Source organism: Camarhynchus parvulus, chromosome 5 (assembly GCF_901933205.1).
Source record: "Camarhynchus parvulus chromosome 5, STF_HiC, whole genome shotgun sequence".
In the NCBI taxonomy this organism is placed as follows: domain Eukaryota; kingdom Metazoa; phylum Chordata; class Aves; order Passeriformes; family Thraupidae; genus Camarhynchus; species Camarhynchus parvulus.
Window position 1 is genome coordinate 45,260,028 of NC_044575.1, and position 15,700 is coordinate 45,275,727.

The 15,700-nt window shown below is 35.5% G+C and overlaps 1 protein-coding gene across 1 annotated transcript in view; it reads right to left on the reverse strand.

The window, feature by feature from the left end:
* RPS6KA5 (ribosomal protein S6 kinase A5) overlaps positions 1–15,700 on the reverse strand; it is a 67,902-nt gene that overhangs the window by 37,363 nt on the left and 14,839 nt on the right. Inside the window, exons 3-5 of the mRNA XM_030948632.1 lie at positions 8,078–8,296; positions 4,471–4,586; positions 3,556–3,663 (exon numbers count right to left, since the gene is read on the reverse strand). Of these exons, the coding sequence (XP_030804492.1) occupies positions 3,556–3,663; positions 4,471–4,586; positions 8,078–8,296 (443 nt within the window). The remainder of the gene's footprint in view (positions 1–3,555; positions 3,664–4,470; positions 4,587–8,077; positions 8,297–15,700) is intronic.

Here is a 15,700-nt window from a genome sequence, read left to right on the forward strand (position 1 = left end):
AAGAAAAACAATTGCAGGGTCAAATAGATTATTCTTACAGTAATCCAATGCTTGTGTTCATATTATTTTGAAAGATCCCCATGTATACTAAAATAAGATTTTTAGTGTAGTTATAGAACAAAAGGCAATGTGAGGGGAAAGAAGGATTTTTAAAAATGAAGTAGCACTTTAGCAATACACATCAAAATTAAGACCAGACCTGATTACTAGGTTAAACTGACATTGACCAAATCAAAACAAGTCCAGCATAGAAGTGGAGCTATTAATGAGATAAAAAGATATAAGCTACAAGTCCAGAAGATAAAGATAACACACAAGAAATACAATGGAAAAAGACCCCAAAACAACAACTTAGGAGTTCTGAGGTTTTTAAAGATAAATGTATTACAAGACTTGAGGGGAAAAAAACAAACAAACAAACAAACCCCACTGAAGTGATTTCACTTGTGCAATGAACAAAATAGTGCTGTAGAAGTTTCAATTTCTACCAATTCTCCATGTCCCCAACAATAACTTATATTAGTATCACGTGCAAATGTACTTTGAAACCCAGTTAGACAAACACTAGACTGAGATGCATTAAAACATCAGGACAAAATTGTCCTGATGTATTTTTACCCCAATTTTGTTTACAATTCAACTGAGAGTTAAAAATCATATACACTAGCCTGAAATTCATCACAGGGTTAAGGATACAAATGCCATAAAAAGCAATACTGAATCTCTTTCAATCTCTTAATCTCTTACCTAATCCCATGATTTGGTTAGGCTAGTAAAACTGTAGGTCTTCATGAGCTTTTAAATAAAGTTTGCATCAAAAGTAATTTCATACTTAAATACATTGTGATACTGACCTACACTATGTGAAAATTTGTTTTTATTGAACTACTTTATTCCAGTCAGGTTATTTCTTATTTTTCCATGCAAGTAAAAGCATATTGCGTCATTTTAAAGAAAAGCAAAGGCAACACCACTGTTGATTCAGTTGTAAAAGACGAATTTCAGGTTTCAGCAAAGCAATACCATAAAATACTTTAAAGCTCTTAAAGCTGCACTGCTTTACCTTGGATGTTTAATTCTCATATGCTATTTTCACATGATAACTAAAACAGAGAGAGCACTTGACAATGCACTCTTCACACATGCTTCAGTAGGTGCACGGCAGAAATCAATAGGTTTTTGTTCCTACAAGTCACAGGCATTTGCTTCCTTTCACTCAAAGAGTGCTTAAGGAAAAGCAGCTTCCCACCTCTCCACTGTAGAACAGTCAGTCTGCTGTAATTATTGTAGTCCTGTTTGATTCATTAGGTGCCCAGGTACGTGAAAATCTTCAACAGTCATCAGATTATAGCAGAGATAATGAAAATACTGAATCATGATGTTTTCTAGCAAGCATCATTAACTACAAAAATATCCAAACTTCATAAATACACAGTGAAGTATTTCTCTGTAATAAGAACTCTAAATATAGTACACATCTCTACTATGATAATTTTTATCCCTTTTTAATAACCTAAATAAAACTTGTGTCAGATAATCAGTCCAAAGAGAGTGTTACTAGAATAAATTCCACTTGCTTAAGTATGCATTTCTAATGGCAAAATTCTTGCAAGAAGCAGGCAGGCCAGGAAAGACATGTGAAGAAAGGGAGAGAAATGAAAGTACTTTGCTCTGACTAAATTGCAAATGCTACACCTTTATCTGACTTACACAGCTGTAATTTTATTTAGAAGTGTTACCCTAGTGAGCATGAGAACACTACACAGGCAAATTCTACCTGCTGTAAGTACATTGGTTCAGAAGTGTAAGTATCTATTGTAATGAATTTTAAGTGCTCTAGTAGTAGCTTGATTATCTACAAAAATACAATATGAAATGTCAATTTCTATGTGTAAATAGGTCATTTTAAAAATGTTTAAATTCAGTAGTTAAATTACAATAGCACAGATGAAAACTGAAGTCAAATGTAGACAATTTCTTAGATTTTGAGAGCAAACAACACAATTGCAATTACTTTTCTTGTTAAAAGAAGCATGAGAACTGTTGAGATTTTTTACAGGGAAGACAAATATAAAATGTAAAAGAGAATAAAAGAAAAAATATAGTTAAATGAACACACTTAAAAGGTATATACTGAAAACAGAATGGATTAGAGTCAGAAGAACCAACATTAAATTTCCAAGGAGCAAGATGGCTTTATTTAATGACTGGAGAAAGAAGAATCCAATTCAGAGTGTGGATAAAGCAAACAGATATCTCTGATGCCTATCCAAGTCCTCCCCTTTCCTTGCACTGCTTGTAAATGATGAGCCAAAGGTGAGCACAGATGAGATGTGCTTCTTAAAAAAATCCGGTTTGAGACTTAAAGGTTCCGATTCATTCTAACATTCCTAACACAGTTAAGGTTTAGGCTTTGTTCAGCTTTGGATCAGAGGCTGGGGTAGGGCTCCTTTTCTCTCCCCTCAGTGCAGTAATACCAGTCTCTGTCTATTGTGCCAAGCACGGTTCTTCTCACAGCTCTAACAGGTACCACTCTCCCTAGCCACACCTTTCACTATCATTCTTTCCCGATGAAAACTGCATCTCTCTGCACTTACTCTCTGGCACTGCTGTGGCAATCTGCTGCTAATCCCTTCTCATACCAGTGGAACTTCCTGGTTTCGTGCTGTAACTTGGAAGGAATATATTCACATTATCTCTACTACTTCTCTGCTTCTGAAAGTAAAATTTAATATCTTTTAAAATGGTCCCTCCTAACTCCTACCACACTCCACTTGAAATGCAAATATTCTAGAGGAAACTACCAGCTATCTATTTTTAGAAAATCCTTCTGCTGCTTCTAACAAAGACTTTTAGATCTGCAGTCCCAGATTCCAATACCTCTGAAACCTAATGTGAAAGCCAAAAATCATCCATTTAAAATTTTTCTCAGGAGTAAAATCCTGCACACTTTTGACTCTGAAATCTAAAAAGCCTATTTGGAGATAGAACTGTACCTTACAAATAATTAATAGCTAACATCAGTAGTCAGAGATCGCTGTTAGGTACTATGTACTTACTTAGTAAGAAATAAGCTTTTATCCTAAAAGCTTGCAATTAAGCTTATTAAAAGTGACACAAAGAGATGAGAAAAAGACAAGATAATAATACATTAATTATTATTAGCATAGGGAAGAGTCATAGCATACCATTTGCCTAGTCATTCCAATGAATTAGCACAGTCAAGCTTTTTTTTTAAAAGGCATCTGAAAATGAAAATGCAAGTGACTTTTCAGACTTATGCAGGTCTTTCCCTTTTCATGTCAAGGGCAGCAGAAGAAAGTATGAAAGCTTTTCAGGGGAAACTAGAACAAAGATGTATGACAACACTGGCAGGCCTAAAACCAATGAACTGAAAGCTCAAAACCTAGTAACAGAGACAACCAGATTTTGTTCTATGATGTAGGAGTCTGGAATGCAGGATTTCCATCCTTTTTTAAATGTGCTTAGTATTTCAACAGGACTTTGTCATCTTGCTTAATTCTGTCCACACTTACTGGAGAGCCAAATACTCACCTCATCAGTAAGAAACTCCTTACTTAGACCAAAGTCTGTCAGCACCACATGGCCATCAGAATCAAGGAGAATATTCTCAAGTTTTATATCCCGATATATAATCCCCAACTGCAAACAGAATATAAGAAAAAGTGTTTCCAAATAGTGTCACCACATCAAGATGTTGCTGAATGTTTTTAAATATAAAGACACCAAAATTCATATTATTAAGGTAATCTGACACATGAAAGTTGCACCTCAAAAAAGACAATTTTTAAAAGCCCTTGAAGAAATAACTAAAATTACATCTAAAATCTTAGAAATTACACCGTGCATTAATGTCTTAAAATTTCAAAGACATACTGTATACCCCTTGAATCTAAAAGTGACCAAATACTGGCTGTTGAGTGCAAAACTCAGTTCTCCTTTCATTAAGAATGAAAATGGATCCTTCTGTTATACAGTCTAGACATAGACCACACATACATGCATGCTTTGTAATAGTCTACAAATCTGCTTATTAATTCTGAGAACTGTAACACTTTTCATGTCTACAGCTGTGCTAGAACTCTACTATTCAGTTGTGTAGAAACAAGGAAAACCAAACATTTCAACCCAAAACTTGTTCATGTTCACTACAAATTAGTTTTGGTGACATACACCGGTTCACAAGGATTACTAGAAATGAACAAATCATTTGTCAATAACATTACTCTTTACCCTGCAGGCAAAAAATTGTGGCCTTAATCTGGTGCACAAGGAGGGACACTTCATTGGGGGTTATTTCTAATTATACAACTAACATCCCACTGCTGGACAAATTTACTTTCATTTTAAAACTATCTAAAACAATAGTTCTCTTTATTAACTTTATATGATACATAAAGAATACAGCTGTAAGTCCTCAAAATCAGCACCAGAGTAAAGTTATTTTACCTTGTGGAGATGTTCAAGTGCCAAAACGATTTCCCCGATGTAAATTTGCACCTCATTTTCTGAGAATCTCTCTCTGTGTGAAAGATGAGTAAACAATTCTCCTCCATTTATATAGTCTAAAAAATAGAACACAGAACCTTATAATTTCACTTTCTGACAATTTTATTTTCTTATTGGAATATTATTAGGTATTTTGTAAGCTATTTAGTAACACATTCTACTATCAGATGCTTTTCATTAATTGTAATTCACTAGTTATTCATCATGCTGTACAATATTCAATTTCTTTCTTAGAGAACTGAAGGAAGAACAAGACCCACTTCTGAATAAGCATCAAAACCATAACATAAGCCTCAACTATTCCTAAATTATAAAGATGGGTTTTTCCACAAAATCAGTCTTTTAGTTATTTAGGAATATGAAAAGAAAGAAGCACAAATCATATCTACAAACAGAACTCCTGTAGACTCTTATGAAATACTCTGATGAGCAACAAGGCAGACTGACACAAAAGAAAAGCAATTCAGAAAACAGGTATTAGGGGAAATAATCAATTTATTGATGGACAATTACAAAATTTTCCCTTCACAAGGGAAACCTTGATGGCAAAACTTACTGCAGGAGACTATTTCCACATACACTCCCTCATGCAAACCACACTTTTATTCTTTGCAGGCTATGACACAAGGATTTTCCCACAGTAAGTGAGAGGGAAAAAAATTATTACAACAGAGCTCCACTGTAACACAAACATATTTTAGATGTAGAGCTGTTTATGATAGCAGTGTACATTACAGTCATTAATTTGCAACCTCACAGCCCCCATTATTGTATTTGAGGTTTACATACACAGAGCAGGCAACATGCCCCACAAAATCTTCCTCAGTATTTTCCTGAATATTGTTTCTGTAGATTTATTGGTATAAACCACAAATCCATAAAAAGGCATCCGATCTTATTTTAAGTTAATAGCTGGAAGGAGAAAGTATATATACAAATTATACATATCCTGATCTCTCTCCACTTTTCAGTTCTCCAGTTGTCTCTTTGAAAAGGAATATTAGTAGAATCAAACAACATGAGAAGGATTATTTATCTAGACCAGCAAGCAAACGAGAAAGACTGAATGAAGCATAAATAACCTACATTTTAGAATTGCTTCTTTCTTCTAAAAAAAACTTCAACACATAGAAAAAGGTAACAGAAAACAAGTTCTTAAAATATTTCTAGCCAGATCTGCTAACTTAGTAGAAGGGAAGCACTGAATTGCCATTAAATTATTCTAAGGACTGTGACAGATCCCAACCAAAGCTGCCACGAGGAGTGCACAACGAGCTAAATTCTATCCAGGTTGTAACACTAACCACAGCCCAATGAAACAAACAGCCTTCAAATTATTGGTGCAAGATCAAATGCATCACTGGCATAATGGAAAAAAAATCCTGGTTACTGTAGATAAACTCCACCTGACAGTTCAGATTATTTAGCTATTTTTTAAAGGATTACATGTTTAACCTTGTGTGACAAGTTCTGTATAGAACTGATGGTACTCACACGGATACAACACTTGGTTTGTTCCTTATAGTTTAAAGCAAACATAAAAATTGGAATCAATTCCCAACCCTGGAAATCTGGCAGAAATGCAGCTGCATGTCTGTACTTGATTCAGTCTAAATTCATTTAGCTATGTAATCTGACAGCATGAAGAACTGTACTAAATATTGCACTGAGGCTCCAATTCTAAAACCTCTAAAAACTAAAATGGCAGGTAGCTCGCACACTAAATTCAGCCAAGAACAAAAACAAGACAAATAGTGGTTTCCCCCAAAATCCAGAAGCCTTTGAAACACTTTAATTCCTAAACTAAATTAAAGCGATTTACACAGACTTACATAATAAGACACAAAAAACTTGTAACAGTTTGGGTTTTTTCCTGTCAGGGAGGGTGTGAAGCCCAGTTGACTTATAAAGTAGCTTTAGACCACATTAAGGAGGAGAAATTTTCCCTGTTACAGAAAGTCATTAAAAAAGTTTAATCATTCCTACTTTCTGCTGAAAATGAAGGAAAAAAGGACCTTTCTGGCCCAAACAGATATGCTGAGAGTGGATGAAAAAGAAAAATTCAAAACAAAAGACTATAACTATATATTAGCTATGAACTTCTTGCTTCAAACATCACCTCAACACTGTGTTATGGTGGACAAGTGCCCTGTCTGCACGGTCTGCTATACAGCGTGCTTCACAACTACTGGGCTTGCTCCTTTTTGACACTTATGAGACTATAATATCAAGCTTTTCATTTTCCTTCATAGAAGAGGCTTTTATAGCCTTCTAATTATGTTTACCACCTAAACTTCTCCCCTACTATGTATTTATTTTTAGGCAACTCCATCTATCTCAGGTTTGAGGGGTTTTTTTTGTTTGGGCTTCCCCTCTTTTTTTTTTTTATATTTCTTATGGGATCTAAGGTGCATTTTAGCAAAAAATACCTGGACTTAAAAGAATGGTTCCATAATATTTATAATAAATATTCACATTTTCTCTCATTTAATATCTCAATTTTTTCCAAATTGTTAGTCAATAACTTTAAATCCAATATAAATTTCAAAACCTTAATTTTTAACAGTTACTCTCAAGGAATCACAAAGCTATCAATATATTTCTATTTATTTGTGACAATCTTTTATTTATTTCTTTAATATCCTAGCCAGAGGAATTTACAAGAAACTATAACACAATTTTCAACTCTCATTTTCAGAAGGAGTTTGGTGAACACTCCATTTCAGCTCTACATATTTATTATTTAAAGATAGCATATGAAACTAAGGTATGCGCATAGACCTTTCTAAGAATTGACAGCCAGAGGTGTATATTCATTTAATGTTAAAAAAAATTTTGCTAATTCGATGTAAATCAGACTCTTAATAAAGGTTAAGAAAGTGAAGTTGTGGATAAAAAGAAATGCAAAGCTTGCACTTCAATTAAAAGACAATTTACTTCCTCAAACATTTCACTAGAGAAGCATATTATGAAACCAAGCCTTAAATTAATCCTTCATTTTACAATTCTTTTAAAATACTCTATGTAAGAAGGTTTTAAAAATCGCTGGCAATTTTCTTACAAATACACCTCATACACCAAACACTAAAATTTGCAGCTAATCTGAAAGGCAGAAATATTTCTAAAATTAGAGTAGTACCAAACCTTATGAACAAGCTTCACTTTCAGCAAAGAAATGTGTGATTTTGGACTGTCTCTTAGCACCCAAAAATTGAAATATGCAGGTATCTCAATACTCAAAGATCAAATTATCTCATAAAACATTTAACAAAAGCAAATGTTTTCAGGTTATTGATGAATAATACACATTTTTTGCTGCATGTAAGTCACAGATAACCACTATCCTCTCCAAGCCAAAGTAGCACACTCAAGCTCAAACAGGAAAACCACAAACATTGTTAAAGATGAACAGTATTTTACTTCCTATGCTTTCTCATGCAATCTCCAAACGCACTGTACTTTAGACCACATTAAAAAACCCTTAAAAACATTGAGATAAAAGGGTTTGGTTTTTTTTCATAGAACTTGAATCCTGAAGAGTACTCACCTAAAATGAGATGAAGCTTTGTATCTGTCTGGAAGGCATAATGTAACGTGACCAAGAACGGTGATTGCCTAATGTGCTCCAAGACTTGTCGCTCTGTCCTCGTGTGCTCAGTTGTTTTGGCTTTTTGAACTATTGTTGCTTTCTTCAATACTTTCATGGCATACAGTTTCCCAGCATCATGGCCGCTTACTTTCCTCACTAGGAATACTTTTCCATAGGCTTAAATATTGGGGAGAAAAAAAAATCCCAAAAACAAAGAAAAGAAAGAAAAAAGAGACAAAAGCAACAAGTTACCTACTTGTACTACAGATCTGGCCAATGTCATTATTAGTTTCAATTACTCATTGTTATGGCAGACAGTAATCACTCAGGCTAAAAATCTACTAAAACACTTTTCCTCTTTCAGACTGGCCTCTTCTGAGCAAAATTTCAAAGAAATGAGCTTCATAAGTGAACACTGCAAGAGTGGAAAAAGCAATTTAACTTCTTCAGTATTTGAAAACAATTTTAAAAGCTGATGATTTCATCCTTTGCAATAACCTAAAACATTCACACCTAGAATTAAGCAAGAGTTCCAAGTAAGAGATGCTATTTTTTGTTCTTAAAATAGTCTGCTCATATTTGCACAACTCATATACTTTCATTACTGAAGTTACAAAAACCCATAGAAAAGCCAATGAATTCTTCCCAACAGTATTTCATACATAGGAGCTTTCTGAGGCTCTCATACTGGACTTAAAAGAACTCCTGGGAATTCTACATAAATAAATTTTTTATCTTTACCAGGCAAACCTGTAGAAACAGTAAAGGTTAGAATTAGTGTGCAGTTCCTGGGCCATGATCTCACTGCAATTACAGAGATATGGTGGGGCATCTTGCATAACTGGAATACTGCCATGGATGGCTACATACTTTTTAGGAAAGCGGCCAGAAAGGCAAGGTGGTGGAATTCTCTTATGTAAGACAGCAACCAAAATGTATCAAGCTCTGCCTAGGAGTGGATGAACGAGGAGCCAAGAGCTTATGGATAAGAATTCAGGGATAGGCTAAAATGGGTGTTACTGTTATGGGTGTTTGCTACAGGCCAACTGATTAGTAAGAGGAAGTAGATGAGGCCTTCCACAGACAGTAGGAAGTAGCTACCACCCCTACAGCTGCTGGAAAGGCATCACAGCTTGGCACACAGGAGCCCAGAGGTTCCTGCAGAGCACTGGTAACTTTGACATAGGTGGTGGGAAAGCCCACAAGGAGAGATGTGTTGCTGGACCTTGTATTAAGAAACAAAAATGAACTGGTTGGGGATGCAATGGCTGGAGGCAGCCTTGACTTCAGGGTCCATGAGATTGTGGAGTTCAGGAATCTGCATGGAAGAAGCATGGCAGTAAGTAGGATTATAGCCCTGGACTTCGGGAAAAACAACTGGCACCAATCTTCAAGGGCCTGCTTGGAGGAATCTCACAGGTTAGGTCTCTAGAAGGTAGGGCGGGTCCAAGAGAGATGCTGAATATTCAAGTAGCATTTCCCTCCATGTTTAAGATGAAGACATCCCTGTGAATAAGACATTAAGCAAAGGGAGGGGCTGGAGACCTGAATGGATGGGCAGGGCACTTCTGGCAAAAATCAGACAGAATAAGGAAGTTTACAGAATGTGGAAAAAGGGTCAGGCTACTTAGGAAGAATATAGGAATATTGTCAGAGTATGGCAGCTATGTGTCAAGGAAAGCACAGTTCCACTTGGAATCAAATCTGGCAAGGGATACCAAGGACAAGAGGGGCTTCTTCAAGGGTATCAGTAGCAAAAGGAAGACAGGCAAATGTCGGCCCACTGCCCAATGAAGTAGGTGGTGCTCTGGTGACAAAAGGTACAGAGAAAGCAAAGTTACTGAACACCTTTGCTTCTTACTCACTGCTAAGGCTGGCCCTCAGGAATCCCAGGCTCTGGGAGCTTTCCCTTGGTTGAAGATAGGGTTAGGCAAACCTGATACCCACAAATTCATGAGCCCTGGAGCGACTGACCCATGAGTGCTGAGGGACTTAGCAGATGTTAGTGCTAGACCACTCTCCATCATCCTTGAAAGGTCATGGAGAACAGGAAAGGCTCCTGAGGACTGAAGAAAAGCCAATACCACACCAGCCTTCAAAAAAGGCAAGAAACAAGATCCAGGAAACCATAGGCCAAGCAGCCTCACCTTCATCCCTGGAAAGGTGATGGAACACCTCTATATGCATGTGGAGGAAAAGAAGCTTATCAGGAATAGCAAACATGGATACACCAAGGGGAAATCATGCTTGAACAATCTGGCATCCTTCTATGAAGAATGAGATACAGAGATGATTAGAGAACTGGAGTATTTCTTACGTGAAATAAGAAGCTTATTTCATCTCTTTAGCCTGGAGAAGACAGAGGGGAATCTCATCAATGTGTACAAATATCTTATGGACAGGTGTCAAGAGGATGGGGCCACACTCCTTTCAATAGTGCTCAGCAACAGGGTAAGAGGCAACCCACACAAACTGGAAACATGATGTTCCATAGGAATACGAGGACAAACTTTGAGGGTGACAGAACACTGGAATGGGCTACTGGGAAAGGTTGTGGAGTCTCCAACTCTGGAGCCATTCAAAACCCACTCACATACAATTCTGTGCAACATGTTCTGGGTTAACCTGCTTTAGCAAAGGGGCTGGACCAGGTGGCCTCCAGTGGTCCCTTCCAACCCCAACCATCCCGTGATTCTGTAGTAGACACAACAGGACATTATGTGAAAGAATGAGTGTTACTTTTGTAGATGGCAATAGTCATTGCTCAAAGAATCAGGAGAAAGGAACTATGAAATGGTGGACTTATTTAGATCAAAGTACTTAACAAGTTCTCTTACAAAAAGGTCTTTAAAACACAAAAATGTTATGGGTGCAAAGGGGGGAAATACTCTCAAAAATTGAGAGATATTAGAAGACAAAAAGCTAAAAAGTTAAAAACAAATATTCAACTTTTTCCGAGAAAGCAAGTCACCACAAGAATTCATCCTGCCTGATTCAGTCATATATGAACAAGTGAGGAAAAAGAAAAAACATTTGCTTGTTTTAGTAAATTATCCAATGCAACAGAAATTGAAGCTGACTGCTAAAAACTCTACTATAGTATCAAAATGCCAAGTAGATGAAAAAATAAAATGGCAGAGAAAATTTCAAATAGTAAACACATAATTCGTGTGAAGTATCATAATAGCACATAGTGTCAGAACTGAGGAGAGAAAAACACCTGAAGTTATGAAAGACCACCCCAAATAGAATGTTAGAAACTTCAAGGAAAATACTGAAGAAATTACACAAGTCTACCCACACCTTCAACACAAACCCAGAAATCCCTTACGCTGTGGTAGAAATCTTTGTGTGCTCCTATCTTGAATAAAGCACACTGTTTTGGTACCTTCTCTCTTCTGTCCCCAACTACCTTGCTCCCATCAGAAAAAAAAAAGTATAAAATATTAGGAAAGTGTAAAAGAACTCCTCTAACCATGAATGGTACTAAACATACTGCCATGTTTTATTTAGCCTGAGAAAGAGCACTTTAAAAGATTCTTACAGAGCATTAAAGAAGAAAAAAATTAAAAACTCTAAGAAGGTCAGTAAAGAACAAATTTTCATTATTTTTAGAAACAAAATAACTAAAGCAATAAATTAAATCATTAGGTATCAGCATTAAAAACTATGCAAAGCACACAAACAAATATGCAGTTAAGCTGTAGAACTACTGTTACATGATACTGCAGCTGTCAAATATGCAGATGAATTTTAAAACATTACATAAATCCCTGAGGGAGAGGAAAGCACAGCAAGTGTTGCCAAACTCTAAAGAGAATCTCTGGCTCAGGCAGACCCCAAAGTGTAGGTTGCTACCAGCTCACTAAGGAAACCATTACTGTAAGCCTCTCCTTAAGCCATCATGAGACAGAAAAACTAACCAGCTCATTGTTTTGTCCAACCCTTGTAATTACCTTCACACTACTTTATCAAAGAGAATGCTCAAATATCTCAAACCTGAAAATACACTGGACAAGTGTATCCAGTCCTGATGTGAGACACTCAAATTTAGGTGGCCTTTAAAAAAACTAAAGCATACAGAGCTCCCAATAAGCATCACGTGTAACTGCAGATTTCTTTCTGGATTTTTTCCAGATGGGTAATTTAGAGTTTTTAACTACCAAATGACATGTGAGCTTATTTCCTAGATCTGAGTTCCACTTCAGTGAGTATACAGAACTGATACTGCTCATATACTGAACAATTCTTTTTAAGGAATTCTTTACCTGACTCATTGTACCCTAAGGAATCATGCTTTCCTTCTTTACAGAACTCATTATCTGCAAAACGAGCTTTTACAAAAGAAGTTTTCAAAACGTATCTCTCAAGAATGGCAAATAGAGTCAGAATAGGTGACATCTTTATTTTGTGAGATATGCAGGACAGTCTCTTTCAAGATTTTGCATTTTGTGTTGCAATCTCCAACTTTGCAGTTATGAGATCTTGAGCATATGTAAGCCAGACGGAATGATCATCAGCTACTCATCACCCGGGAACAGGAATTTTATCAGAAATGTTGGAGAACATTAAGTTAAATTAAAATGAACAAAAGCCTCCTGACTGTAACACTCAGTTACCTGTATCTTTAATCACATTTTATAAAAACATATATTAATGCATCTTAGATGAGAGAATGCAGTACCTACTACAGCTTTTCATGCAGTACCAGAGAAAATAATCTGGTTAGTGTAATAGCTGTAAGAATCTCTAGAAATCATACTTTTGTTGCCGTAAAACACTTTGCAACATAGAACTTTGCCATGGTACAAATTGTTTCTTCAGGAATCTGACAAGGACTGACAGAATGATGACGATTCTCAGCATTTTTTATGAGAATAAATCTTAAGTAGCACTATTTTAATCAAATGACTCATAATATATCCAACACCAGAATCTCTGATAGCACCACAAGAAATCTACTTAAAAGACAACACTGCAAAAGGTATTTATTTGAGTGGCAGCAAGGAGAAAGCACATAAGCTAATTGCAATACTCTCACCTGAAAACTGTACTTCAGTAAAGCTTTTTTAATTTCTCAAAGAGCAACATTTTAATGTTCATTCTCATAAAATCTCATGCACATCTCATCTACCACCCAGGCAGAAGTATTCAGCCAGCAATATATGCCCCATAATGAAACACACACAATCACCAAATATCCACCTCCCAAATTCACTGAAAATACATTAAGTGATAGATAACTACATACACAAACTTTGTTAGACTGACCTGACAGCTTAAGAGAAATAAAATAAAAATTTAAAGAATGGTTATCAGCCTTTATGATGACTAAGAGATTTCACCAGCAATTTATACCAAATTTGCACTCAATTAGTGAGATAGAATAATATAATTGGGTGCTAAAACTTCCCTTTTACTACTGCCCTTCCCATGAATACAAATTCATAGTAATACACCATAAGTATATATAAGCATGTATATAAGTATACTTAAACATAATTATATCTATAAATATTTATATTCACAGTAATACATCTCATTCTAAGTAACAATTCAGCAGGTCATTAGAATAGCCTAAAATACACACTTGCTGAAAGACAAAGAGTTAAAACTATGAAGTGTTCTTTGATTATTTCTTCTTTCTGCACAAATGCAAGCACATTAAGGCATTGCATCACAGCAGCTGGATCTTACAGAGAAAAAGGAGCACAATTCTTATTGTTTATAGCACACTGCATGCTTTCTGTGGACTCCTAAAGTCATCAAAACTTTACACTTGCATCCATAATTTTTAAATTAATCTTTTCAAGTGCTGATATAAACTACACCTCTTTATTAAAGCACTTTTTTACTGCCAATGTAAGAATAATAACAAGGGTACAAAGGAAAAGGCTCAGAGGTACAAAATATTTAAGGATTTGAATAAATTTCATTGTATTTTTGCACAATAAATGCCTAATGACATCTTTGCTCTGCAATTTGGATTTAGATTTAGTCTGCCTGAGGAATTTGGAGGCAGAACTCTTACTGTGTTAGTATCAGTCCATATGAATTAAAAACTGGACAAAGCTAGAAAAGCATATAGTTCTAGCAGCTAAAAATGGGGGGGGGGAAGCCAAACAGAAACCTTAACAAACCTCAAATAACAGCATTCTAAATATTTCCAATTTATTGTCTATGACAAAACTGTTAAAACAGGGCATTCTCTGTCATCTTTTCTTAGATATCAGATAGGCAAGAATCATTAACGGAATTTTTTCAACATGATTATCTACTCCAAGAATAAATTCCCTCTCCCATTAAACAGGTGAGTGATTAATATGAAAGGCAAAAAGTGACAGGAAAGGGAAAGTTGCATCTTAAAATGTACTTTATGTCAGCATTTTGATTTTGTTTCTTTTTTACCTTTTTTGAAAGGTAAATTTATTACAGTATTTATTAGAGTTATAGTAGACAATACATGCCTAACTTTTTTGTGTTCATTTTTAAAGGATGTCAGTTTTTAGAAGGCAGCTCTCAAACGCAAGACAGTCTACCACTGGATATGGATACCATTCGTTTTTAATTATCAAAAAAATTAAGGCAAATAATTTTCTTCAAAAATTTTTTTAAGGTACTGCATACCACTGAAGTTTGATGAAGTCAGTACAACCAAGAGCTGCCTGGGATCATCATCTTACTTCCTCCTTTCCTTCTTAAATGTAAGGCTGGTTTTGCTGTTCTCTCTGGCATTAGTTCCAATGAGAATCTTTGCTATTGATCTCCAATTTAATGTACAGATTTTTTTCAGAATTCTCTGGTGTATGAAAAGGAAAAAATTGTCCAGGTTCTTAGATTGAACACAGCCCCCTCTTTTCAGTCTGTTCTTCATGCAGAAAACCAATTTTCCACTTCCAAGCCCTGTCTCCAATTAGCCATCCCACCTACCATTCAGTATACATTCTAGCTGTCCTCAGCAGAAACTGAAGTAAAATATTTAATTGGAGTTTGGAATTATTTTTAGACACTCACTAATTCTGTCTCACTCTCCTGAGCACAGTATTGCCATTTCTTTCTTTTTCCTCCTTTTATGAGAGAATATTTTATATTTTCTTCAATATGCTTTGAAAGAACTAACTTAATTTCACAGTCTTAACTTCATCAAAATACCTTCTGACCTCTTATATGAAACTTCATGGTATGTTCTTGTATAACAGTATTTTTGAGATGGTTATTTAAATCTGACATTCATCCCACTAATTTTGTTCCTTTCATATGAATAAATCCTTCAGATACTAAGGATCTTCCATATATAAGGTGACTATCCTTCCCACATAAGCACTTAAATCCAGAAGAGCACATATAAAACATTCTCTCATATATGGTAGTTAGATTCTTGTTTCTCATTATTGTTAGTCTTCATTACTCGACTGTAGTTCAAAAGGTAGAATGGATTATAAGTGCACATGCTCAAGAACCAATTGTATTGTTTCTTTTTAACCACAGTTGAAAGAGTGAACAAAAGTGGCATTTATTAAAGTTCAGTATAAAAAAAGGGTATAATCCATTGGTAGGAAAATGTATAAACCAGAATGCACT